This window comes from Panulirus ornatus, chromosome 59, assembly GCF_036320965.1.
Source record: "Panulirus ornatus isolate Po-2019 chromosome 59, ASM3632096v1, whole genome shotgun sequence".
Classification (NCBI taxonomy): Eukaryota; Metazoa; Arthropoda; class Malacostraca; order Decapoda; family Palinuridae; genus Panulirus; species Panulirus ornatus.
In genome coordinates this window covers 27,460,491-27,485,801 of record NC_092282.1, presented here as the reverse complement: position 1 = coordinate 27,485,801, position 25,311 = coordinate 27,460,491, and the positions used below count along the sequence as shown (strand labels likewise).

At 40.8% G+C, this 25,311-nt stretch overlaps 1 protein-coding gene across 2 annotated transcripts in view; it reads right to left on the bottom strand.

Moving 5' to 3' along the window:
- Positions 1-25,311, bottom strand: part of l(3)80Fg (dnaJ homolog subfamily C member 16 l(3)80Fg) — a 93,026-nt gene that overhangs the window by 10,355 nt on the left and 57,360 nt on the right. For both annotated transcript variants that reach the window (XM_071696583.1, XM_071696582.1), the window contains exons 10-16: positions 24,838-25,037; positions 17,877-17,953; positions 15,927-16,022; positions 9,451-9,678; positions 6,256-6,460; positions 6,071-6,118; positions 1,060-1,170 (exon numbers count right to left, since the gene is read on the bottom strand). In XM_071696583.1, coding sequence (XP_071552684.1) covers positions 1,060-1,170; positions 6,071-6,118; positions 6,256-6,460; positions 9,451-9,678; positions 15,927-16,022; positions 17,877-17,953; positions 24,838-25,037 — 965 coding nt within the window. The remainder of the gene's footprint in view (positions 1-1,059; positions 1,171-6,070; positions 6,119-6,255; positions 6,461-9,450; positions 9,679-15,926; positions 16,023-17,876; positions 17,954-24,837; positions 25,038-25,311) is intronic.

Here is a 25,311-nt window from a genome sequence, read left to right as displayed (position 1 = left end):
CCAGCTGCTCTGTTTGTTAAATGTGTTGTTGCTCTCTCATCAGGACTGCCACCAAATATGAAAAAAATTGTATGCCTCAGCAATCTTGTTCAATTCATTGTGCTACTGTGCAGAATTCACCCTTAGCCATAACATCAACAACAACAGCAAGCAGCCATTCTTAAAGGTGAAAATAACAGTCACTGTTTTTTCAGAAAGTTGACTTACTGCAGAAGTCAGACAAGGGAGCTTCAATTTCAGTAAAGCCTATGTGTCTACCATACAACAATGGCTTGTCAATAGTGTACGATTTGAAGAAACACAGGTAATGGTTACTTAAGTTTTGTGCTGAAACTGAGATGAAGAATGATATGGCCATCGCACATACACTGATGCATGGAAAGAGTAGTGACCTTGATGCTGCCTTGACACTATAGTTTAAAGTTCACTGCCATGAAAGTGTTCCCTAAATTTGGCAAGAATTGATGGAAAAAACAAAGTCATTCCACCAGTAACTGAACCTTGGCTTTGAGTGAGGATATTCTCAAGGATGGCTTCAGAAATTTAAGAAGCAACGTGGCACTAGATGCATTCTGTAAGTGCTAGCCCTACCTTTTGGCAAAACAGCAGGACCAATAAATGGAAGAAGTAGACAGGAACATTACGTAGATAGAAGTTGGTTAGAATATTAGGTAAACAAATTAGGAAGTAATGGTTGATGGGACAATAGGTAGAAGCCTCTGAAAACACTGTAATAGAGTTGTCCATCACCAATGGCCACTTAAGGCCTTAGTAAGGGCACTAAAGGATAAGAAGCAGCACTGGAAATCATGGGTTATGGAGAATCTTTTGCCCTAGCCACCCCCTCGAAGGAGTTCCCAAAGGAACAGGTGTCAGAGGTATAGATAGACAAGACAGATAGATTAGCTTATCAGGGATAATGTCATGCTGTAGTGCTGATATGGAGACATGTAGATACAAACTGATGTGAAACACATAAAATCTTTACACAACACCACATACTGTATCATAAGACATGTTTGGTTAATAGAACATAAAAAAAACACTAAAACATCTTACATTTGAGGCAACGGAATCCTTCCTCTTGTCTCCCATCTCCATATCAGAGTCTGATTCAGATTCAATATCACTGAAGCCCATGAAGTCTCCACTAAGACCAGATCGTGGATGCTGGAAAATTACAAACACTTATCAAATAAATGAGTAACATAAGAATGCATTTAGATTATATAATTTTCACCTTTGAGACCAAGTTTGATACTATAGGTCAGGAAGAGTCTGAAGTATGTTACCATAAAATCATTACCAGCAAAAGTTAGGTACAGAGAAAATTGTACATGGACCAAATGATCTCAGTCAAAATATCTATAAGACAAAATGCACCTTTTAATTCTATAACATTAATCAAATGTTGTTACTAAGACCTGAAAACACCGCTGCACCATTTAAGTATTAAAATTTATTGCTAAATTTAGCTGCTCCACTTCAGTTCAAATGAAGCTGTGTTACATATGGAATATGTGACCTCAAAATGCTTTATCCTATTAACTGATGTGTATGGTAAAAGTTGCTGTCACAGTCTTAGTGTGCTATGGGAAATTACTCTGACTGCCTTACTAAACTTAAATATACAATAATCTATCACTGGCTGTGGACTTGTAATCTTATGGTCAAAGATATAATTATCTATCATTGGCTGTGGTTTTGCAATCTTACGGTCTAAAACGGATTCTGGTAATCACCTTCCATGAAGACCCTATATTCACATTTTTTCATTTCTTCTGGTCTTTTATAGTGGTTCAAAACTGTTGGATGGCACTTCAGAGCTTCCATTTCTTTAACAGCCAACATGATGCAGGCAAAATCAAGCATCAATTATGGCCACCCAGGATGAAAGGAAAAATGAAAAGTATGAAAGAAAATAGAATATATCAATCTATGCTCCATCGATATTTGCAGATGACTCTTTAAAAGGTAGAAACGTTCCATGAAGAGGAAAAGATGAAGGAAAGAAGAGACTTCCAAACTGAGGGAAGATGATTTCATACTGGTGAATAATTGTGTGGCTGGTCTCCACACAAATTCTGTGGAAAGCAATATGCAGAGGTATGCTGTGGGTCCAGCCCTTAATAGCTGGGAATCACAAAGACAATTTATGAATGCAGCGGCCATAATACCAACTGATAAATAGAGAAAGGGTTGAAACATCAAGGTGACCAGAGAGGTTAAGTTTTAAGAGAGGATTCACTAATCTTGATGGCTTCTGATTCCACATTGGCTGTGAGAAAGGTGGAAGAGGAGCCACCTAAGATATGCAAATAATACTCTACACTGAGGTGTGCTTTTCAGGTGCACATCTTACAATGTTCAATAAATGGTGTTTCCAAGACAGAGTAGGGGATATGGTTACATTCAACATGTTTATAGAACTGGAAGGCTATAATAACCGATGATTCTGGTCAGGCTATACTTGGGATGATCCTAGTGAAGTCAAGGTACTTTTTTAACTCCTTTATGATGTAGTACAAATAATCATACACTCTACATGAGTTCCAGATCAACATAACCATTCTCCAAAACCTTTTCACACCTGAACTTCCCACTAAACATAAACTAATTCTTCCTTCTCTGATTCTCCAACCACAAGATTATATCTGTCGCTTCTAATTGGGCACGTTCATCCCTATCCACACCACAAAATGCCAAGTGTGACACTGGAAAAGTTCTATGGTCCTAAGGACGAAGATGCCACTAGCTGTGCTAAGCATACAGCAGAGGTTGTCTTGGTGGGAATGGAGTTCTATATCCCATCAACTAAATCTTTAGCTCCTCATTCATAGTCTGACCACTCTTACTCAACTGTTGCATCAAGGACACAGCATACTGGGCCATGAAACTCTCCCTCTCTCCTGAGTCTCAACCTAATTCTACATATTAATCTTTCTGGTCCTCAACATAAAGCATCTCCCACAATTTCTCTAATTCCACCTTTCTACTAACCTGATAAGTCTTTAACTAGCTCTCCTAAAGATAAAGTCACTCTTTCTGGTACCTTACTCTCCTCTAACTCTACTTTGAATGATTCTATATCCAACCCTCCCACCTCACCTCATCCAAATGAACCTATGTCTTTCATATATTTTCCTTGCTAAAATCTTCCAAAAATTCTACCAAAATAAAGTGGGCAAGAATGAATACATCTTTATTTCTTACAGGAGTATGCCTCTAAGCTTGTTCCAATCCTTGCTTGTGTGTTCAGGGTTTCTACAAATCTAAACTTTTCCTTTTTCAAGAATACAAGCCCTGGTGCAGCTCAACCTTGAAAAAGGAGACCATTCTAATCCTTCCAACTACAGTCCTATTGCTCCAACTTCTGCCATCTCCAAAGATTATGAAAGACTCAACAATCAAATTCCATTCAACAATCAAATTCCATTCAATCTAATCACCAATAAAACTTTTGCACAGCAAGGTCTGCTGATGATCTTACCTCCTAGGTGACTCAACACTAGCCCTCCTTTCTCAGATTCTGGTGTGACAACACTGGTCCTGCTCTTTCAGATTCTAGAGAATCTTTTGTCACTGCCCTTAACATCTCTAATGCATCTAACATGGTGCGGCATAAGTCTTTGCTTTCCAAGTTCCTTCTTCTACCCTTTCTGTTTCTCTCTGTTTCTCTAATGCACTACTTTCCTCTCTAGTCTGTCCACTGCATTCACTGATAATGGAGCAAATTCTCCGTATAGACCTATAAACTGTGGCATACCTTTGGGTTATGTCGTGCTGTCAATCTCTTTCTTCTCTCTATTAACAATCTTTCTTCAGCCTCTAACCCCATTCACTCTAATGCTAATGATTCTACTAATCATACTTTATATTTCCTTCCTTCCTTTCATTAATATTTGTTCTTTGTCTTGAAATGAATAGAGTTCCTCTCTCAAATCAAAATTGTGCATCTTGGTTGGAATGGAAAAGCAGTAACATTGTTAGAATTCAATACATATACTGCAAAACCTAATCCTTCAGCACAAAATATCAATAATTTCCTAGTTACACATTTAAACATTACCATTCAAAAATAAAATAAACATGTTGGGCATAACATTATCAAACCTATAATAACCCATGATTCTGATCAGGCTATAGTGAACAGCTTTTCCATATTAACAGAGGTTTTATTTTCCATAGTATGGAAGACTGCCTACATAATTTGGGTGGCTCTTCCACCACCTCTCCATTAGTCAGTGGAATCAAAAGTCTTCCAACTTATTAATTCCCCAGCTATGACCTCTTTTCAATCATACCTTTCTGTTCAATGTGATGATGCTGCCCTCTCACAGTTGTTGGCCAACATTTCAGTCATGGCCAACATTTCAGTCACTAGTCTCATAAGCTAGGAGCACATATCCTTGCTACTATGACTGACCTATGTCATGCAACTGGCTGCTTCTTCCCACCTACATGAGGAATGACCATTATACCTCGTTACTTCTTTAAATGGGGCCTGAATGTGGATAGGGAGCTGTGCTTTCGGTGCATTACACATGGCATTACCTCGCTGATTCAAGGGGTGGTGATGCTGTTTCCTGTGGGGTGGGGGTGGCGCTGGAAATGTACAAAGGCAAGCAAGTATGAATATGTACACATGTTTATGTGAATAAGAGCAAGGTTATTAGGTACAGTAGGGTTGAGGGTCAAGTCAATTGGGAGGTAAGTCTGAATGGAGAAAACTGGAGGAAGTGAAGTGTTTTAGATATCTGGGATTGGATTTGGCAGCGGATAGAACCATGGAAGCGGAAGTGAATCATAGGGTGGGGGAGGGGGCGAAAATCCTGGGAGCCGTGAAGAATGAGTGGAAGTCGAGAACATTATCTTAGAAAGCAAAAATGGCTATGTTTGAAGGAATAGAGGTTCCAACAATGTTGTATGGTTGCGAGGTGTGGGCTATGGATATAGTAGTGCACAGGAGGGTGGATGTGCTGGAAATGAGATGTCTGAGGACAATATGTGGTGTGAGGTTGTTTGATCGAGTAAGTAATGTAAGGGTAAGAGAGATGTGTGGAAATAAGAAGAGCGTGGTTGAGAGAGCAGAAGAGGGTGTTTTGAAATGGTTTGGGCACATGGAAAGAATGAGTGAGGAAAGATTGACCAAGAGGATATATGTGTCGGAGGTGGAGGGAACGAGGAGAAGTGGGAGACCAAATTGGAGGTGGAAAGATGGAGTGAAAAAGATTTTGAGTGATTGGGGCCTGAACATGCAGGAGGGTGAAAGGCGGGCAAGGAATAGAGTGAATTGGATCGATGTGGTATACCGGGGTCGACGTGCTGTCAATGGATTGAATCAGGGCATGTGAAGCATCTGGGGTGAACCATGGAAAGTTCTGTGGGGCCTGGATGTGGAAAGGGAGCTGTGGTTTCGAGTATTATTGCATGACAGCTAGAGACTGAGTGTGAACGAATGGGGCCTTTGTTGTCTTTTCCTAGCGCGACCTCGCACACATGAGGGGGGAGGGGGATGGTATTCCATGTGTGGCGATGTGGCGATGGGAATGAATAAAGGCAGACAGTGTGAATTGTGTGCATGGGTATATATGTATGTGTCTGTGTGTGTATATATATGTGTACATTGAGATGTATGGGTATGTATATTTGCGTGTGGGGACGTGTATGTATATACATGTGTAGGGGGTGGGTTGGGCCATTTTTTTCGTCTGTTTCCTTGCGCTACCTCACAAACGCGGGAGACAGCGACAAAGCAAAATAAATAAAATAAATGTATGTATATATGTGTGTATACGAGTGGATGGGTCATTCTTCGTCTGTTTCCTAGCGCTATCTTGCTGATGTGGGAAACAGTGATTAAGTATAATAAAAATAAAATATATGCATAGAATTAATGGGATGCCCTTGATTAGGGCTTCAGCTGCCTGTGCTGTCTCAGATGGGGGGAAAAAAAGTAATGCGAAACTACATTTCAAATTTAAGGATCCAATACAAATATCTTTGCTTACAATCTAAATGGGTAAATCCTCTGAAGAGATACAGTTTTAAAAAGAACCAATATACTGACCCTTCGACGAAGTCCTTCTGTCTCTGGAGCCCCTGGATTTGGAGTGAGCTGAAAGCAAAAAATTGTTTTGAGATTACAAAAGATAGGGACTCTATTCAATATTTCTCACTCTATGCAAATTCTAACCATCCATTCCTCTATATAAAAACTGTTTCATTCATGTATCTACTGCAAAATACACTTACCCCAAATACTGCCTCAGGATGTTTGGCATGGAACAGGCAGTAGTATTTCCGATGTCCATTAAGTGATATGACAGTACCAAGAGTATTCTTTGGATTAATGTTAAGGTCACGAGGTTCAGGAAGCCCTAAGACCAATATGCGCTTATACCATTCCATAGCTGATGCTCGCTCAACATTTAAAAATGCAAACATCAAGGTCTTGTTTCTGAAATGCAATTAAAAAATCATTCTCCTCATTAAAGCCTTTAAATATACTGAAAGCAGCATAAAATATTACTACCTTCTTCATAAGATTCAGCTTATTTCATTATTATTCTACAACCCCAGGACACCTTAAATGGGACTCCTACTCCTTTAAGGTTGCATTCCACACAGATGCAGGGATATGATGGGCCCTACTAAAGTGAGGTCCTTAATGAGACTAAACTCCTTTCCTTCCACTGACAAAGATACAGCCTTAAGGCTGCCTAAGGTGACTTCTTGCTCACAGTGTTACCACTTGCAGGCACAGTCTCATAACATCAGCATATGAATATATGTCTGGTGGCAGACTCAAGTGAGAAACTGCATTAGTTTGTACATGAGTTTTGAAGAGTTTCTGAAAGAAGGATGTTGAGAATTAATGTGAACAAGAATAAAAAAAAACGAGAGGGGAGGATTTCCAGCCCCCCGCTCCCTCCCCTTTTAGTCGCCTTCTACGACACGCAGGGAATACGTGGGAAGTATTCTTGGGGATAGGGGATCAAGAATACTTCCCACGTATTCCCTGCGTGTCATAGAAGGTGACTAAAAGGGGAGGGAGCGGGGGGCTGGAAATCCTCCCCTCTCTTTTTTTTTTTTTTTAATTTTTCCAAAAGAAGGAACAGAGGGGGCCAGGTGAGGATATTCCAAAAAAGGCCCAGTCCTCTGTTCTTAACACTACCTCGCTAACGCGGGAAATGGTGAATAGTTTAAAAGAAAAAAAAAAAAAGAATAAAGTAATGACGTTTAACATGGGAGAGAAACAGGTCATTTAAGCATGAGCTGAAAAAGAGTGAACCTGGAGAAAGTAAGGTCTTTTAATACCTGGAAATGGACATGAAAACAGATGAAACTAGGAGGTGAAGTGGAAGAGGGGGCCAAAGATCATGGTTAGATTTAGGGGAAGCATGCAAACACAGGCCCCTATGTTTTGTTTGATGGTACGGTAGTTCTGATGGTGCTGCATGAATTTGAAGTATGAACCCTATATAAAAAACTAAGTAAGGTTGATGTTTTGAAAATTACATGCTTGAGGACAATGTAATTTGAGGAAGGTTGATTAAGAAATGATAAGGTAAGAGAGATGTAAAGTAAGAACATTATGGTCAGAAGAACTGAAGAGGATGTGCTGAAATGGTTAGGACATATGGAGGATGCATGAAGAGAGACTAAGTAAGAAGGTATATATATGTCAGAAATGAACACTGAGGGTGAGATGGAAGAATAAGTGTGAAAGGTTCTTTAAGTTATCAGGGCCTGAATATGCAAGGGGTTCAGCAAATTGGGGTGAGGTGGTAAACAGGGATTGACATGCTTTCTATGGGCTGAATTAATGCATATGAAGTGGTAATGGAACAATCTGTGGGTTTGGCTGTGGATCAAAAGGGTATGCATTCTTTGTATCATGCATTAGAGCCAGAGAGTGAAAATGCAGATTTTCTTCAAATGTTAACATTAAAAAATTTAGTTGTTCTACAAATTCCTACCCAAATTCTTGAATGTTGCTTCCATGAAATGTTGCAATGTGAACAACCATTCTGTAGGGATCTTCCATACAGACCTTTCCATGCTTTCCCCTAAGTGCTTCATATGCTCTGGTTGTTGAGTCCATTGACAGCACGTTGCCCATTGCATACCAAATCACTTCAATTTGCTCTACTTCACAAGTGCCTTCAAGCCTCAATCACACAAAGCAACTTACACCCCATCCTTTCCTAGTTTTCCCTCTTCTCCTTGTTCCCTAGGTTCCCATCATTTACACCCTTTTAGTGAGCCCTTCCTCACACTCATCCCCTTCATATGTTCAAACCAATTTAATGCACTCTTTTCAGCTTTCTATCAAATACTCTCCTAACTACAATTCTCTCTTGCTCAATCAACCCTCCTCACACCACATATCATCCTCAGGCATTTAATTTTACAAAACATCCATCCTCTTCCATACTTTTAACCAAGGACCCATGCTTTACATTCATACAACACTCTTGGGAACTACATCAAATATAACGTTCTTTGTCATCCCTCTGAAATCCCTCCTCGTACCTCACATAAACCTCCTTTCCAAGTTCATTCATTTTCACCAGCCTTTACCTAACTATATCATTTCCACTTATTTGTTTTTTCTAAAGCCTCTAAAAACTTTCATCCTAACCTCCACCAAGATTTGATCAAACATTCTACAAGCTTAAGCTCTCCCTTTCAGCATACTTACATGCAAAAGCCCATCTTTAGGACATAATCCAACTATGACCATTCCATCAACTTCACTCACTCATCATACTTATGTGTGTCCCTCAATCTAAACCAGGTATTCCAAGACAAGAGTCCTTTTTCAGTACATAACTCTACAAATTGTTCACCATTTTCATTCAATATGGGGCTATTACTCGAATCTACCTGCCCGAGGTTACATTGTGAGTGAAAAGTCACTTTTGGCGAGGTTGTATCATCAGGACTACAGTCTCATCAAAGAACCTCTCCCTCAAAGGGATCATTTCCCTGTAGATGAAGGTGTGGGAGATGTGATTTTCCTTTATCATCTGCCAAAGTTGGGTACTATGGTTTTTGGTTTACCTGCTAAAGTTAGGTACTAATGGTTTGCGGTTTATCTGTCAAAGCTGGGTACTGATGGTTAGTGGTTAATCTGCCGAAGTTGGGTACTGATGGTTTTGTGGTTTATCATGCTAAGAAATGAGTGCAGTCTGCTGTCTGCTATTTAGTGATTAGGTTAGGGATAATGTTTTTCTCTTTAGAGTTTAGAATCATTCAATGATCTCTAAAGATGGTGAGTGGTTGTGTCTGAGCATGATTCTTTGACTCACAAAGATTAAAACTTGTGGGCAGAATAGCTTCCTCTATGCTAAACTTTCTATCCAATTTTCTAGTTCCTTAATAGCCAATAAGCTTAACTTCTAATGACACAAATGTTCAGTAATGAAACAGTTATAGTCTTACTTCCTGTATGGCCAACAAGCTTTATGGAATTTTGGCATAAGCTTAGACTTGCTCTCTGAGTCACACAGCATCACAACTGTACGGCAGCCTGGCTTCAACATGCGAATAAGACCATTATATGTCTCTCCGCGTAGCTCATGCACTCGAAGCTGTGGTTGAGGTGTCACTTTCCCATTCTGGTCCACAAAAGTTGATTCAGAATTTGCCACACGTTCTTCTTCAAGTTTCCTGCAAAACAAAAACATGTTTCATTAAATGGTGGGTTTGAATTCTGAAAAATTCTTTTACCAAAGCAGTGTCCTGCAAGCACAGGGGATTTCCTAGGAGACAGTCATGGAAGATCTGGGTTATAGCCTTCTCCCTCAATTTTTCTCGTGAGGAAGGGATGGCCACCCCAGTCTTCTTTATCAACTGAACCAGGGCTGTGGCAGCTCATTCGATTTGGGCCCACCTTTGGCCAGCCAGACACTGCCACACAGATGAGGTCACTGATCGTCTTCTGGTTGCCTGATAGCTTAAGAATTTACAGACCATGGGTGTCAACCCTAAAGCAGTGACAGTTGGCAGAAATTCTTTTTGAAAAGAGAAAGTTAAAGAATGGGAAATACACCAGGAAAAAAAGATCACAGGACACTGTCTCGGAGAATTAAAGGTTTTCCAACTTTCTAGACCAGCATTTCCTTTGCAGACTGTCCCGTGAGCGTGAGAACATACCCATATGAAGGATGAGAGTTACAAGAAAAACTTTCAAAAAGACGAAGCCAAGAAATTAAAATATAATCCTTCGATGAAGATTCATATCCAGGAGTAACACTGAAGATAATTCTTTTCTCTCAATGTCTCTCTTCAATTAGTTCAGTGATAAGGGATACAAAATACCTCTTTTTACCTGATTCACTTCATAGAGACAATGTGAAAGATATATACACATATATTTTTCATTTCCATTATACTTAATCGCCGTCTCCCACATTAGCGAAGTAGCACAAGGAAAGAGACGAGGAATGGCCCAACCCACTCATAGACACATGTATATACAAAAACACTCACACACGCACATTCATTATTTCATCATACTTAGTCGCTGTCTCCCACATTAGCGAGGTAGCGCAAGGAAACAGACAAAAGAATGGCCCAACCCACCCACATATACATGTATATACTTCAATGCCCACACATGCACATATAAATACCTATACATTTCAACATATACGTATGGGGATAGGGGGGAAAGAAAACTTCCCACATATTTGCTGCGTGTCGTAAAAGGCGACTAAAAGGGGAGGGAGTGGGGGCCTGGAAATCCTCCCCTCTTGTTACTTAATTTTCCAAAAGAAGGAAGAAAGGGGGCCAAGTGAGGATATTCCCTCAAAGGCTCAGTCCTCTGTTCTTAATACTATGTCGCTAACCCGGGAAATGGCAAATAGTATGAAAAAAACCCAAAAAAACACAGAAGATGAAAGCCAGCAAGGCAGCGGGTTTGGATAGTACTGCAGTGGAAATTATCAAAAAAGGGGGTGACTATATTGCTGACTGGTTGGTAAGGTTATTTAATGTATGTATGTATGTCTCATGGTGAGGTGCCTGAGGATTGGCAGAATGCTTGCATAGTGCCATTGTACAAAGGCAAAGGGGATAAAAAAGAGTGCTCAAATTACAGAGGTATAAGTTTTTTGAGTATTCCTGAGAAATTATGTGGGAGGGTATTGATTGAGAGGGTGAAGGCATGTATAGAGCATCAGACTGGGGAAGAGCAGTGTGGTTTCAGAAGTGGTAGAGGATGTGTGGATCAGGTGTTTGCTTTGAAGAATGTATGTGAGAAATACTTAGAAAAACAAATGGATTAGTGACATGTAGCATTTATGGATCTGGAGAAGGCATATGATAGAGTTGATAGAGATGCTCTGTGGAAGGTATTAAGAATATATGGTGTGGGAGGCAAGTTGTTAGAAGCAGTGAAAAGTTTTTATCGAGGATGTAAGGCATGAGTACGTGTAGGAAGAGAGGAAAGTGACTGGTTCTCAGTGAATGTAGGTTTGCAGCAGGGGTGTGTGATGTCTCCATGGTTGTTTAATTTGTTTATGGATGGGGTGGTTAGGGAGGTGAATGCAAGAGTTTTGGAAAGAAGGGCAAGTATGCAGTCTGTTGTGGATGAGAGAGCTTGGGAAGTGAGTCAGTTGTTGTTTGCTGATGATACAGTGCTGGTGGCTGATTCATGTGAGAAACAGCAGAAGCTGGTGACTGAGTTTGGCAAAGTGTGTGAAAGAAGAAAGCTGAGTAAATGTGAATAAGAGCAAGGTTATTAGGTACAGTAGGGTTGAGGGACAAGTCAACTGGGAGGTAAGTTTGAATGGAGAAAAACTGGAGGAAGTGAAGTGTTTTAGATATCTGGGGTTGGATCTGGCAGCGGATGGAACCATGGAAGCGGAAGTGAATCATAGGGTGGGGCAGGGGGTGAAAGTTCTGGGAGTGTTGAAGAATGTGTGGAAGTCAAAAACATTATCTTGGAAAGCAAAAATGGGTATGTTTGAAGGAATAGTGGTTCCAACAATGTTATATGGTTGAGAGGTGTGGGCTATAGATAGAGTTGTGCGGAGGAGGTTGGATGTGTTGGAAATGAGATGTTTTAGGACAATATGTGGCGAGATGTGGTTTGGTCGAGTAAGTAATGAAAGGGTAAGAGAGATGTGTGGTAATAAAAAGAGTATGGTTGAGAAAGCAGAAGAGGTTGTTTTAAAATGGTTTGGTCACATGGAGAGAATGAGTGAGAAAAGACTGACAAAGAGGATATATGTGTCAGAGGTGGAAGGAATGAGGAGAAGTGGGAGACCGAATTGGAGGTGGAAGGATGGTGTGAAAAAGAAGTTGAGCGATCGGGGCCTGAACATGAAGGAGGGTGAAAGGCGTGCAAGGAATAGAGTGAACTGGAACTATGTGGTATACCGGGGTCGACGTGCTGTCAATGGATTGAACCAGGGCATGTGAAGCGTCTGGGGTAAACCATGGAATGTCTTGTGGGGCCTGGATGTGGAAAGGGCGCTGTGGTTTCGGTGAGAATTATGCATGGCAGCTAGAGACTGAGTGTGAACGAATGTGGCCTTTGTAGTCTTTTCCTAGCACTATGTATATGTGTATATATGTATATGTCGTAGAAGGTGACTAAAAGAGGAGGAAGCGGGGGGCTGGAAATCCTCCCCTCTCGTTTTTTTTTTTTCCAAAAGAAGGAACAGAGGGGGCCAGGTGAGGATATTCCAAAAAAGGCCCAGTCCTCTGTTCTTAACGCTACCTCGCTAACGCGGGAAATGGCAAATAGTTTAAAAGAAAAAAAAGAAATGTATATGTCTGTGTATGTATATATGTATGTATACATTGAAGGAACCACATGGAACCATGGAAGCGGAAGTGGATCATAGGGTGGGGGAGGGGGCGAAAATATTGGGAGCCTTGAAAAATGTGTGGAAGTCGAGAACATTATCTCGGAAAGCAAAAGTGGGTATGTTTGAAGGAATAGTGGTTCCAACAATGTTGTATGGTTGCGAGGCGTGGGCTGTGGATAGAGATGTGCGCAGGAGGATGGATGTGCTGGAAATGAGATGTTTGAGGACAATGTGTGGTGTGAGGTGGTTTGAGCGAGTGAGTAACGTAAGGGTAAGAGAGATGTGTGGAAATAAAAAGAGCGTGGTTGAGAGAGCAGAAGAGGGTGTTTTGAAATGGTTTGGGCACATGGAGAGAATGAGTGAGGAAAGATTGACCAAGAGGATATATGTGTCGGAGGTGGAAGGAACGAGGAGAAGAGGGAGACCAAATTGGAGGTGGAAAGATGGAGTGAAAAAGATTTTGTGTGATCGGGGCCTGAACATGCAGGAGGGTGAAAGGAGGGCAAGGAATAGAGTGAATTGGAGCGATGTGGTATACAGGGGTTGACGTGCTGTCAGTGGATTGAATCAAGGCATGTGAAGCGTCTGGGGTAAACCATGGAAAGCTGTGTAGGTATGTATATTTGCGTGTGTGGACGTATGTACATGTGTATGGGGGGGGGGGGTTGGGCCATTTCTTTCGTCTGTTTCCTTGCGCTACCTCGCAAACGCGGGAGACAGCGACAAAGTATAAAAAAAAAAAAAAAAAAAAAAAAAAAAAAAAAAAAAAAAAAAAAAATACATTGAAGGTAGCAAATGGGAACTTCAGTGAAGGGCGCAAATGGGGAGGTGATAACGCGTAGTGGTGATGTGAGAAGGAGATGGAGTGAGTATTTTGAAGGTTTGTTGAATGTGTTTGATGATAGAGTGGCAGATATAGGGTGTTTTGGTCGAGGTGGTGTGCAAAGTGCGAGGGTTAGGGAAAATGATTTGGTAAACAGAGAAGAGGTAGTAAAAGCTTTGCGGAAGATGAAAGCCGGCAAGGCAGCAGGTTTGGATGGTATTGCAGTGGAATTTATTAAAAAAGGGGGTGACTGTATTGTTGACTGGTTGGTAAGGTTATTTAATGTATTTATGACTCATGGTGAGGTGCCTGAGGATTGGCAGAATGCGTGCATTGTGCCGTTGTACAAAGGCAAAGGGGATAAGAGTGAGTGCTCAAATTACAGAGGTATAAGTTTGTTGAGTATTCCTGGCAAATTATATGGGAGGGTATTGATTGAGAGGGTGAAGGCATGTACAGAGCATCAGATTGGGGAAGAGCAGTGTGGTTTCAGAAGTGGTAGAGGATGTGTGGATCAGGTGTTTGCTTTGAAAAATGTATGTGAGAAATACTTAGAAAAGCAAATGGATTTGTATGTATCATTTATGGATCTGGAGAAGGCATATGATAGAGTTGATAGAGATGCTCTGTGGAAGGTATTAAGAATATATGGTGTGGGAGGCAAAATGTTAGAAGCAGTGAAAAGTTTTTATCGAGGATGTAAGGCATGTGTACGTGTAGGAAGAGAGGAAAGTGATTGGTTCTCAGTGAATGTAGGTTTACGGCAGGGGTGTGTGATGTCTCCATGGTTGTTTAATTTGTTTATGGATGGGGTTGTTAGGGAGGTAAATGCAAGAGTTTTGGAAAGAGGGGCAAGTATGAAGTCTGTTGGGGATGAGAGAGCTTGGGAAGTGAGTCAGTTGTTGTTCGCTGATGATACAGCGCTGGTGGCTGATTCATGTGAGAAACTGCAGAAGCTGGTGACTGAGTTTGGTAAAGTGTGTGAAAGAAGAAAGTTAAGAGTAAATGTGAATAAGAGCAAGGTTATTAGGTACAGTAGGGTTGAGGGTCAAGTCAATTGGGAGGTGAGTTTGAATGGAGAAAAACTGGAGGAAGTGAAGTGTTTTAGATATCTGGGAGTGGATCTGGCAGCGGATGGAACCATGGAAGCGGAAGTGGATCATAGGGTGGGGGAGGGGGCGAAAATTGTGGGAGCCTTGAAGAATGTGTGGAAGTCGAGAACATTATCTCGGAAAGCAAAAATGGGTATGTTTGAAGGAATAGTGGTTCCAACAATGTTGTATGGTTGCGAGGCGTGGACTATGGATAGAGTTGTGCGCAGGAGGATGGATGTGCTGGAAATGAGATGTTTGAGGACAATGTGTGGTGTGAGGTGGTTTGATCGAGTAAGTAACGTAAGGGTAAGAGAGATGTGTGGAAATAAAAAGAGCGTGGTTGAGAGAGCAGAAGAGGGTGTTTTGAAATGGTTTGGTCACATGGAGAGAATGAGTGAGGAAAGATTGACCAAAAGGATATATGTGTCGGAGGTGGAGGGAACGAGGAGAAGAGGGAGACCAAATTGGAGGTGGAAAGATGGAGTGAAAAAGATTTTGTGTGATCGGGGCCTGAACATGCAGGAGGGTGAAAGGAGGGCAAGGAATAGAGTGAATTGGAGCGATGTGGTATACCGAGGTTGACGTGCTGTCAGTGGATTGAATCAAGGCATGTGAAGCGTCTGGGGTAAACCATGGAAAGCTGTGTAGGTATGTATATTTGCGTGTGTGTGGACGTATGTATATACATGTGTATGGGGTGGGTTGGGCCATTTCTTTCGTCTGTTTCCTTGCGCTACCTCACAAACACGGGAGACAGCAAAAAAAAAAAAAAAAAAAAAAAAAAAAAAAAAAAAAAAAAAAAAACATTGAAATATATAGGTATGTATATGTGTGTGTGTGTGGACGTGTATGTATATACATGTGTATGTGGGTGGGTTGGGCCATTCTTTCGTCTGTTTCCTTGCGCTACCTTGCTAACGCAGGAGACAGTGACAACGTATGATAAATGAATGAATTAATAAATAAATATAAATAATACTTTCACATATGTTCTGTAAGATTTTTAAGATCAATACTTTACCAAACACTCTTCAAGTTTTAGTGAAAAAGGGATCTGGATATCGCAAGTGATTTTCCAAGTATCCTAACTGAATGTCCAAATAAAATATGGCTGCTGCCACAGTTAATACAATTCAAATCAAGAGGACCATCACAATGCTAATATATCTTTTTTTGACTTACACTAAATAAGACATGATGTATCCTCCTGCTACAATGAACAGCACAGTTACCAGGATGGAGACAGCAGGAAGTATGTCATCTTGAGTCACATTATCTCTGAAAGTAAACAAAAATCATCAGAATCACTATATCATTCTGGGCTGAGACTTGAACAGTAGCTGAAAGGTAGCACTGCAACATTTGGGTTATCCAAATTCTTTTTTCTTTCAAACTATTCGTCATTTCCCGCATTAGCGAGGTAGCGTTAAGAACAGAGAAATATGTATCAAATACAAAAGCTCTTTTCATATCAAAAATCAATCAATCTTTAGTCCTATTAAATGTTCTCTATACAACAACACTGACCAAGACAAATGTACAACTATATACTTTAAACAAGCAAAGGTAATGAAACATCATTACTTATCACCCAATAATCAACATTCTAATATCAATTATTCTTAACTCCATCATATTACCTTCCATCTTCAATGTCTGAAAACTATTGTGATTAAAATATATATCATACATGCATTACTCCCAAATGCCTAGTTCATCTTATATACTTCCGGGTATAGAAAACACTATGGTCATACCAATTTATGCTCTACTTGTTGGTAAAAAATCTCTATATAATGCATATTGAAATCACTTTAATCCCCTTGTGGCAACCCATCTAAGTTCTACCATTCATCATCACTGTTAATTTCACTGATCAAATGAGTTTATATTATGTGATAAATGGTAACAATTACCCTCTTTCAGACTAAATGATGCTTATCCACATCAAACTATAGCCTATCCCTCACTGTTTCATTTGTCATTAGTTATCATATAATCAAGGTATCCTAGATACAAAAATATAAGCATAGACAAACTCATGGATATTGCAAACTCATAAACAAACACGAGCCTATTCACTACCCAATGATTCACCAAGAGCTAAAATAGAAAAAAGTAAGGGGTTCATAAATTCAACAAAGAACTGTATTCCACAATACCTGTATCAGCCTACTCCACATATATTCAAAATCTGAACTTCCTATTATTCAGCAATACCAAGTCACAGCCCTTAAAACAGTCATTGGTTTTCCTAATTAATATGAAGGTTTATATAAGTATGGGATCCACAGTCTAACCAGACTCTCATCTCCACAGGGATGCTTATTCTATGCATATGAAGTATCCAAAATGAACGTCTTGAGCTATTCTGCAAGGGTGGTGAAACGATGTCCCATTTACAATACCTGTAGTGGCAGGACATACAATGTTGGGCTTAATCAAAGCACATACCAACAAAGACATATCACCTGCAAAGACCAATAATTCATCTCCCATGTTCCAACATCCCCAGCACACTATAAACCCACCCATTACTCTAAGGCCTTTGAATTTACCTCCATTTACAAACTCATAATCAGATTAAACAGCCATTGTGTCATCATACAACTCTGACAAAGATTCATACTCATCAGGAATCACTAACCCTCCTCACTTTGTACTTGCACACATGCCTCATACATGTGGTAAAAAAATAAGAGCATCTAGTAACTTTCCATTTAACCTAAATATTCCTAACATTCTCCACAAAGCATCTCTATCAACTGCATCACATGCTTTCTCCATGTTCAACTATTTCCTATGCTAACTCTTCTAAACAAACATCTCCACACATATTCTATTTTCTGAAAGTCACATTTCTTTTCCGAAATCAATATTTTGGGCATGCAATCTCAATCACCAATCCCCAATACACCTCACCAGGTATATTCAACAGAATTACATATCTGTCATTGGAACATTAATTTTCATCCCTTTATCAAAATATTTAAAATCATATCATCATAACTTTTGACACAATTTCAGGAAAATCATATATACATTATGTTCATTCACATCAGTTGATTCAACAATCGATCTAACTCATTCAGTTAACATCCACGCAATTTTCGTGTATGGCTATTTACCTACCTCAAATAATCTTGCACAGAGACAAGTTTATTTATGATTCTCCAAACAATACCCTGAGCATGCTCATCAAACAGTTCCTGAAATCAGATTAATACATATTACTAATAACCTTACAAGTATATCAGAACAAATTTCACAATCATCAATCATGATAAAGTCACAAACACATTTCGGTCTCGAGATGGAAAGCCTGTTCATTTTTTCAAAAACTAGTTTGCAGCTCATTAATGATTTTTTTTTTCAAATCCACAAAACATGGGTAAAAAACATGCCCATCCACAGTCTTGCGAGTTGAAAAGGTAAAATTACTGGACTTTCTTATAAAAGAAAAGTAGTGATAATAAATTTGAGCTTCCTTGATCTTTGTAGTCAAAAATTCTTAAAAGTGGAAATCTTAAAAGGGAAAGGTAATAGGAAAAGGGCATGCACCACATACATCAACTCAGATTCCCTGTCATAATAAAAGCGACGGGAATGGATGAAGGCAGCAAGTATGAATATGTACAAGTATATTTATTTTATTCATTTTGCTTTGTCGATGCCTCCCGCATTAGCGAGGTAGCGCAAGGAAACAGACGAAAGAATGGCCCAACCCACCCACATACACATGTATATACATACACGTCCACACAAGTAAATATACATACCTATACATCTCAATGTACACATATATATACACACAGACATATACATATATAAACATGTACATAATTCATACTTTCTGCCTTTATTTATTCCCATCGCCACCTCGCCACACATGGAATAACAACGCCCTCCCCCCTCATGTGTGCGAGGTAGCGCTAGGAAAAGACAACAAAGGCCACATTCGTTCACACTCAGTCTCTAGCTGTCATGTAATAATGCACCGAAACCACAGCTCCCTTTCCACATCCAGGCCCCACAGAACTTTCCATGGTTTACCCCAGACGCTTCACATGCCCTGGTTTAATCCATTGACAGCACGTCGACCCCGGTATACCACATCGTTCCAATTCATTCTATTCCTTGCACGCCTTTCACCCTCCTGCATGTTCAGGCCCTGATCACTCAAAATCTTTTTCACTCCATCTTTCCACCTCCAATTTGGTCTCCCACTTCTCATTCCTTCCACCTCTGACACATATATCCTCTTGGTCTATCTTTCCTCACTCATTCTCTCCATGTGACCAACCATTTCAAAACACCCTCTTCCGCTCTCTCAACCACACTCTTTATTTCCACACATCTCTCTTACCCTTACATTACTTACTCGATCAAACCACCTCACACCACATATTGTCCTCAAACATCTCATTTCCAACACATCCACCCTCCTGCTCACAACTCTATCCATAGCCCAAGCCTTGCAATCATACAACATTGTTGGAACCACTATTCCTTCAAACATACCCATTTTTGCTTTCCGAGATAATGTTCTCGACTTCCACACATTCTTCAAGGCTCCCAGGATTTTTGCCCCCTCCCCCACCCTATGATTCACTTCTCCTTCCATGGTACTTCCTCCAGTTTTTCTCTATTCAAACTTACCTCCCAATTGACTTGACCCTCAACCCTACTGTATCTAATAACCTTGCTCTTACTCACATTTACTCTTAACTTTCTTCTCTCACACACTTTACCAAACTCAGTCACCAGCTTCTGCAGTTTCTCACATGAATCAGCCACCAGCGCTGTATCATCAGCGAACAACAACTGACTCACTTCCCAAGCTCTCTCATCCCCAACAGACTTCATACTTGCCCCTCTTTCCACAACTCTTGCATTTACCTTCCTAACAACCCCATCCATAAACAAATTAAACAACAATGGAGAAATCACACACCCCTGCCGCAAACCTACATTCACTGCATTCACCTACATTCACATTTTCATATGTATATATATATCTATTATCCCTGGGGATAGGGGAGAAAGAATACTTCCCATGCATTCTTCACGTGTCGTAGAAGGCGACTTGAGGGGACGGGAGCGGGGGGCCAGAAATCCTCCCCTCCTTGTATTTTAACTTTCTAAAATGGGAAACAGGAGTCACGCGGGGAGTGCTCATCCTCCTACAAGGCTCAGATTAGGTCTAAATGTGTGTGGATGTAACCAAGATGTGAAAAAAAGGAGAGATAGGTAGTATGTTTGAGGAAAGGAACCTGGAAGTTTTAGCTCTGAGTGAAACGAAGCTTAAGGGTAAAGGGGAAGAGTGGTTTGGGAATGTCTTGGGAGTAAAGTCAGGGGTTAGTGAGAGGACAAGAGCAAGGGAAGGAGTAGCACTACTCCTGAAACAGGAGTGGTGGGAGTATGCGATAGAATGTAAGAAAGTAAATTCTCGATTAATATGGGTAAAACTGAAAGTTGATGGAGAGAGATGGGTGATTACTGGTGCATATGCACCTGGGCATGAGAAGAAAGATCATGAGAGGCAAGTGTTTTGGGAGCAGCTGAATGAGTGTGTTAGTGGTTTTGATGCACAAGACCGGGTTATAGTGATGGGTGATTTGAATGCAAAGGTGAATAATGTGGCAGTTGAGGAAATAATTGGTATATGTGGGGTGTTCAGTGTTGTAAATGGAAATGGTGAAGAGTTTGTAGATTTATGTGCTGAAAAAGGACTGGTGATTGGGAATACCTGGTATAAAAAGCGAGATATACATAAGTATACGTATGTAAGTAGGAGAGATGGCCAGAGAGCGTTATTGGATTACGTGTTAATTGACAGGTGCGCGAAAGAGAGACTTTTGGATGTTAATGTGCTGAGAGGTGCAACTGGAGGGATGTCTGATCATTATCTTGTGGAGGCGAAGGTGAAGATTTGTATGGGTTTTCAGAATAGAAGAGAGAATGTAGGGGTGAAGAGGGTGGTGAGAGTAAGTGAGCTTGGGAAGGAGACTTGTGTGAGGAAGTACCAGGAGAGACTGAGTACAGAATGGAAAAAGGTGAGAACAAAGGACGTAAGGGGAGTGGGGGAGGAATGGAATGTATTTAGGGAAGCAGTGATGGCTTGCGCAAAAGATGCTTGTGGCATGAGAAACGTGGGAGGTGGGTTGATTAGAAAGGGTAGTAAGTGGTGGGATGAAGAAGTAAGATTATTAGTGAAAGAGAAGAGAGAGGCATTTGGACGATTTTTGCAGGGAAAAAATGCAAATGAGTGGGAGATGTATAAAAGGAAGAGACAGGAGGTCAAGAGAAAGGTGCAAGAGGTGAAAAAGAGGGCAAATGAGAGTTGGGGTGAGAGAGTATCATTAAATTTTAGGGAGAATAAAAAGATGTTCTGGAAGGAGGTAAATAAAGTGCGTAAGACAAGGGAGCAAATGGGAACTTCAGTGAAGGGCGCTAATGGGGAGGTGATAACAAGTAGTGGTGATGTGAGGAGATGGCGTGAGTATTTTGAAGGTTTGTTGAATGTGTTTGATGATAGAGTGGCAGATATAGGGTGTTTTGGTCGAGGTAGTGTGCAAAGTGAGAGGGTTAGGGAAAATGAATTGGTAAATAGAGAAGAGGTAGTAAAAGCTTTGCGGAAGATGAAAGCCGGCAAGGTAGCAGGTTTGGATGGTATTGCAGTGGAATTTATTAAAAAAGAGGATGACTGTATTGTTGACTGGTTGGTAAGGTTATTTAATGTATTTATGATTCATGGTGAGGTGCCTGAGGATTGGCGGAATGCTTGCATAGTGCCATTGTGCAAAGGGGATAAGAGTGCTCAAATTACAGAGGTATAAGTTTGTTGAGTATTCCTGGTAAATTATATGGGAGGGTATTGATTGAGAGGGTGAAGGCATTGCAGAGCATCAGATTGGGGAAGAGCAGTGTGGTTTCAGAAGTGGTAGAGGATGTGTGGATCAGGTGTTTGCTTTGAAGAATGTATGTGAGAAATTCTTAGAAAAGCAAATGGATTTGTATGTAGCATTTATGGATCTGGAGAAGGCATATGATAGAGTTGATAGAGATGCTCTGGGGAAGGTACTAAGAATATATGGTGTGGGAGGCAAGTTGTTAGAGGCAGTGAAAAGATTTTATCGAGGATGTAAGGCATGTGTACGTGTAGGAAGAGAGGAAAGTGATTGGTTCTCAGTGAATGCAGGTTTGCGGCAGGGGTGTGTGATGTCTCCATGGTTGTTTAATTTGTTTATGGATGGGGTTGTTAGGGAGGTGAATGCAAGAGTTTTGGAAAGAGGGGCAAGTATGCAGTCTGTTGTGGATGAGAGAGCTTGGGAAGTGAGTCAGTTGTTGTTTGCTGATGATACAGCGCTGGTGGCTGATTCATGTGAGAAACTGCAGAAGCTGGTGACTGAGTTTGGTAAAGTGAGTGAAAGAAGAAAGTTAAGAGTTAATGTGAATAAGAGCAAGGTTATTAGGTACAATAGGGTTGAGGGTCAAGTCAATTGGGAGGTAAGTTTGAATGGAGAAAAACTGGAGGAAGTAAAGTGTTTTAGATATCTGGGAGTGGATCTGGCAGCGGATGGAACCATGGAAGCAGAAGTGAATCATAGGGTGGGGAGGGGGCAAAAGTCCTGGGAGCCTTGAAGAATGTGTGGAAGTCGAGAACATTATCTCGGAGAGCAAAAATGGGTATGTTTGAAGGAATAGTGGTTTCAACAATGTTGTATCGTTGCGGGGCGTGGGCTATGGATAGAGTTGTGAGCAGGAGGGTGGATGTGCTGGAAATGAGATGTTTGAGGACAATATGTGGTGTGAGGTGGTTTGATCGAGTAAGTAATGTAAGGGTAAGAGAGATGTGTGGAAATAAAAAGAGTGTGGTTGAGAGAGCAGAAGAGGGTGTTTTGAAATGGTTTGGGCACAGGGAGAGAATGAGTGAGGAAAGATTGACCAAAAGGATATATGTGTCGGAGGTGGAGGGAACGAGGAGAAGTGGGAGACCAAATTGGAGGTGGAAAGATGGAGTGAAAAAGATTTTGAGTGATCAGGGCCTGAACAAGCAGCAGGGTGAAAGGCAGGCAAGGAATAGAGTGAATTGGATCGATGTGGTATACCGGGGTCGATGTGCTGTCAATGGATTGAATCAGGGCATGTGAAGCGTCTGGGGTAAACTATGGAAACTTCTGTGGGGCCTGGATGTGGAAAGGGAGCTGTGGTCTCGGGCATTACTGCATGACAGCTAGAGAGTGAGTGTGAACGAATGGGGCCTTTATTGTCTTTTCCTAGTGCTACCTCGCACACATGAGGGGGGAGGGGAATGTTATTCCATGTGTGGCGAGGTGGCGATGGGAATAAATAAAGGCAGACAGTGTGAATTGTGTGCATGTGTATATATGTATGTGTCTGTGTGTGTATATATATGTGTACATTGAGATGTATGGGTATGTATATTTGCGTATGTGGACGTGTATGTATATACATGTGTATGGGGGTGGGTTCGGCCATTTCTTTCGTCTGTTTTCTTGCGCTACCTCGCAAACGCGGGAGACAGTGACATAGCAATGTCAAAAATAAAATAATATAAATATATTCTTCAAAGCAAACATCTGATCCACACATCCTCTACCATTTCTGAAACCATACTGCTACTCCCCAATCTGATGGTCCGTACATGCCTTCATCCTCTCAATCAATACCATCCCATACAACTTTCCAGGAATACTCAACAAACTTATGCCTCTGTAGTTTGACCACTCACCTTCATCCCATTTGCCTTTGCACAATGGTACTGTACATGCTTTCTGCCAATCCTCAGGCACTTCACCATGATCCATACATAAAATGAATAACCTCACTAACCAATCAACAACTCAGTCATCCCCCTTCTTGTTAAATTCAACTGCAATACCATCCAAACCTCCAATTTGGTGTCCTGCTTCTCCTTGTTCACTCCACTTCTGACACATATACCCTCTTTGTCAACCTCTTCTCACTAATTCTCTCCATATGTCCAAACCATTTCAACACACCCTCTTCTCTCTCAACCACACCCTCTTTATTACCAAACATCTCTCTTTCCATTTCATTACTTACTTGATCAAACCACCTCACATAACATATTGTCCTCACACATTTCATTTCCAGCACATCCACCCTCCTCAGCACAACTATCACTATAGTCCATGCCTTGCAACCATATAATTTTGTGGAACTACTGTTCCTTCAAACATACCCACTTTTGCTCTCCAAAATAATTTTTTTTCCACACATTCTTCATCACTCCCAAAAACTTTATCCCCTCCCCTAACCCTATGACTCACTTCTGCGTCTTTGGTTCCATTCCCTGCCAAGTCCACTTCCAGATCTATACAACACTTAACTTTCTCCAATTTTTCTCCATTCAAACTTAAATCCCAACTAACTTGTCCCTCAACTCTGATGAACCTAATAACCCTGCTTTTATTCACATTTACTCTCAACTTTCTCCTTTCACATACTTTTTCAAACTCAGTCACCAACTTCTGCAGTTTTTCACTTGAATCAGCCACCAGCGCTATATCATCGGCTAACAACAACTAACTCACTTCCCAGGCTCTCTCATCCCCAACAGACTGCATACTTGCTCCTCTCTCCAAAACTCTTGTGTTTACCTCCCTCACCAACTCATCCATAAAAAATATACTGAAGTGAAGGTTTAGAAAAGACAGAAAAATAATTTCTAAATCACCAGAGCAGAAATTTTTTGAAAATTATGTAGAGAGACAGACTAAAGGAATTATGTCACTGCCACTCTGTCATCATACATTAGCACATATTGGAAAGGATACATCCTACTGTAGGATGCCAACAATTATCCTTGCATTTACATTGTACAGGCTTTCGAATTTTCCTAAAGAGTATAGTAAGCATTTGTGACAGTTAGGGGATGTGCCACAAACAATTTTTAGAAAAGATTATGCAAGAGCCATCCTTTTATGAAATGTACAATGGAATACATCTAGATATACACAAATGGATGTTTAATATCACAAAGGAAAACACATGAATATAAATACTTTTCGTCACTAGTTTCATAATATTCCTTATTTGTACCAACCTGAACAACTGTTTCAAAGGGCATAGGTTCATTGGAATGGAGCAGTCTCTGAACAGCAGCTCTAAGAGCCTCCCGAGAGGTATTGTGTTTTTCTGGTTCCACCTCCCAGCCTTCCTCGAGCCATTCATACTTCAAGTGGTTTTGGTCCTTACGCCACAGGATAACTATGTGGTGATTGGTTTCAACAGGTGAGCCTGAACCTGGAACACATGCTGATGTTGCAAATACACAGTTATGGCAGGGAATGCAATGGGAATAAAGTCTAGAGTGGTAGAGTGGGTGAAACATAATACTTTGAGGTGGTTTGTGCATGTGGAAAGAACACTAGATGGGAAGTTTACAAGGAGAGTGTGTGATGGTATGATTAAAGGGAATAGTGAGAGATGACAACCGCATGTGACATGAGGGAACAGAGTGGAACAGTACTGAAGGGAGAGAATGGGGAAGAATGCATGGCATGATACATGCAAGGGC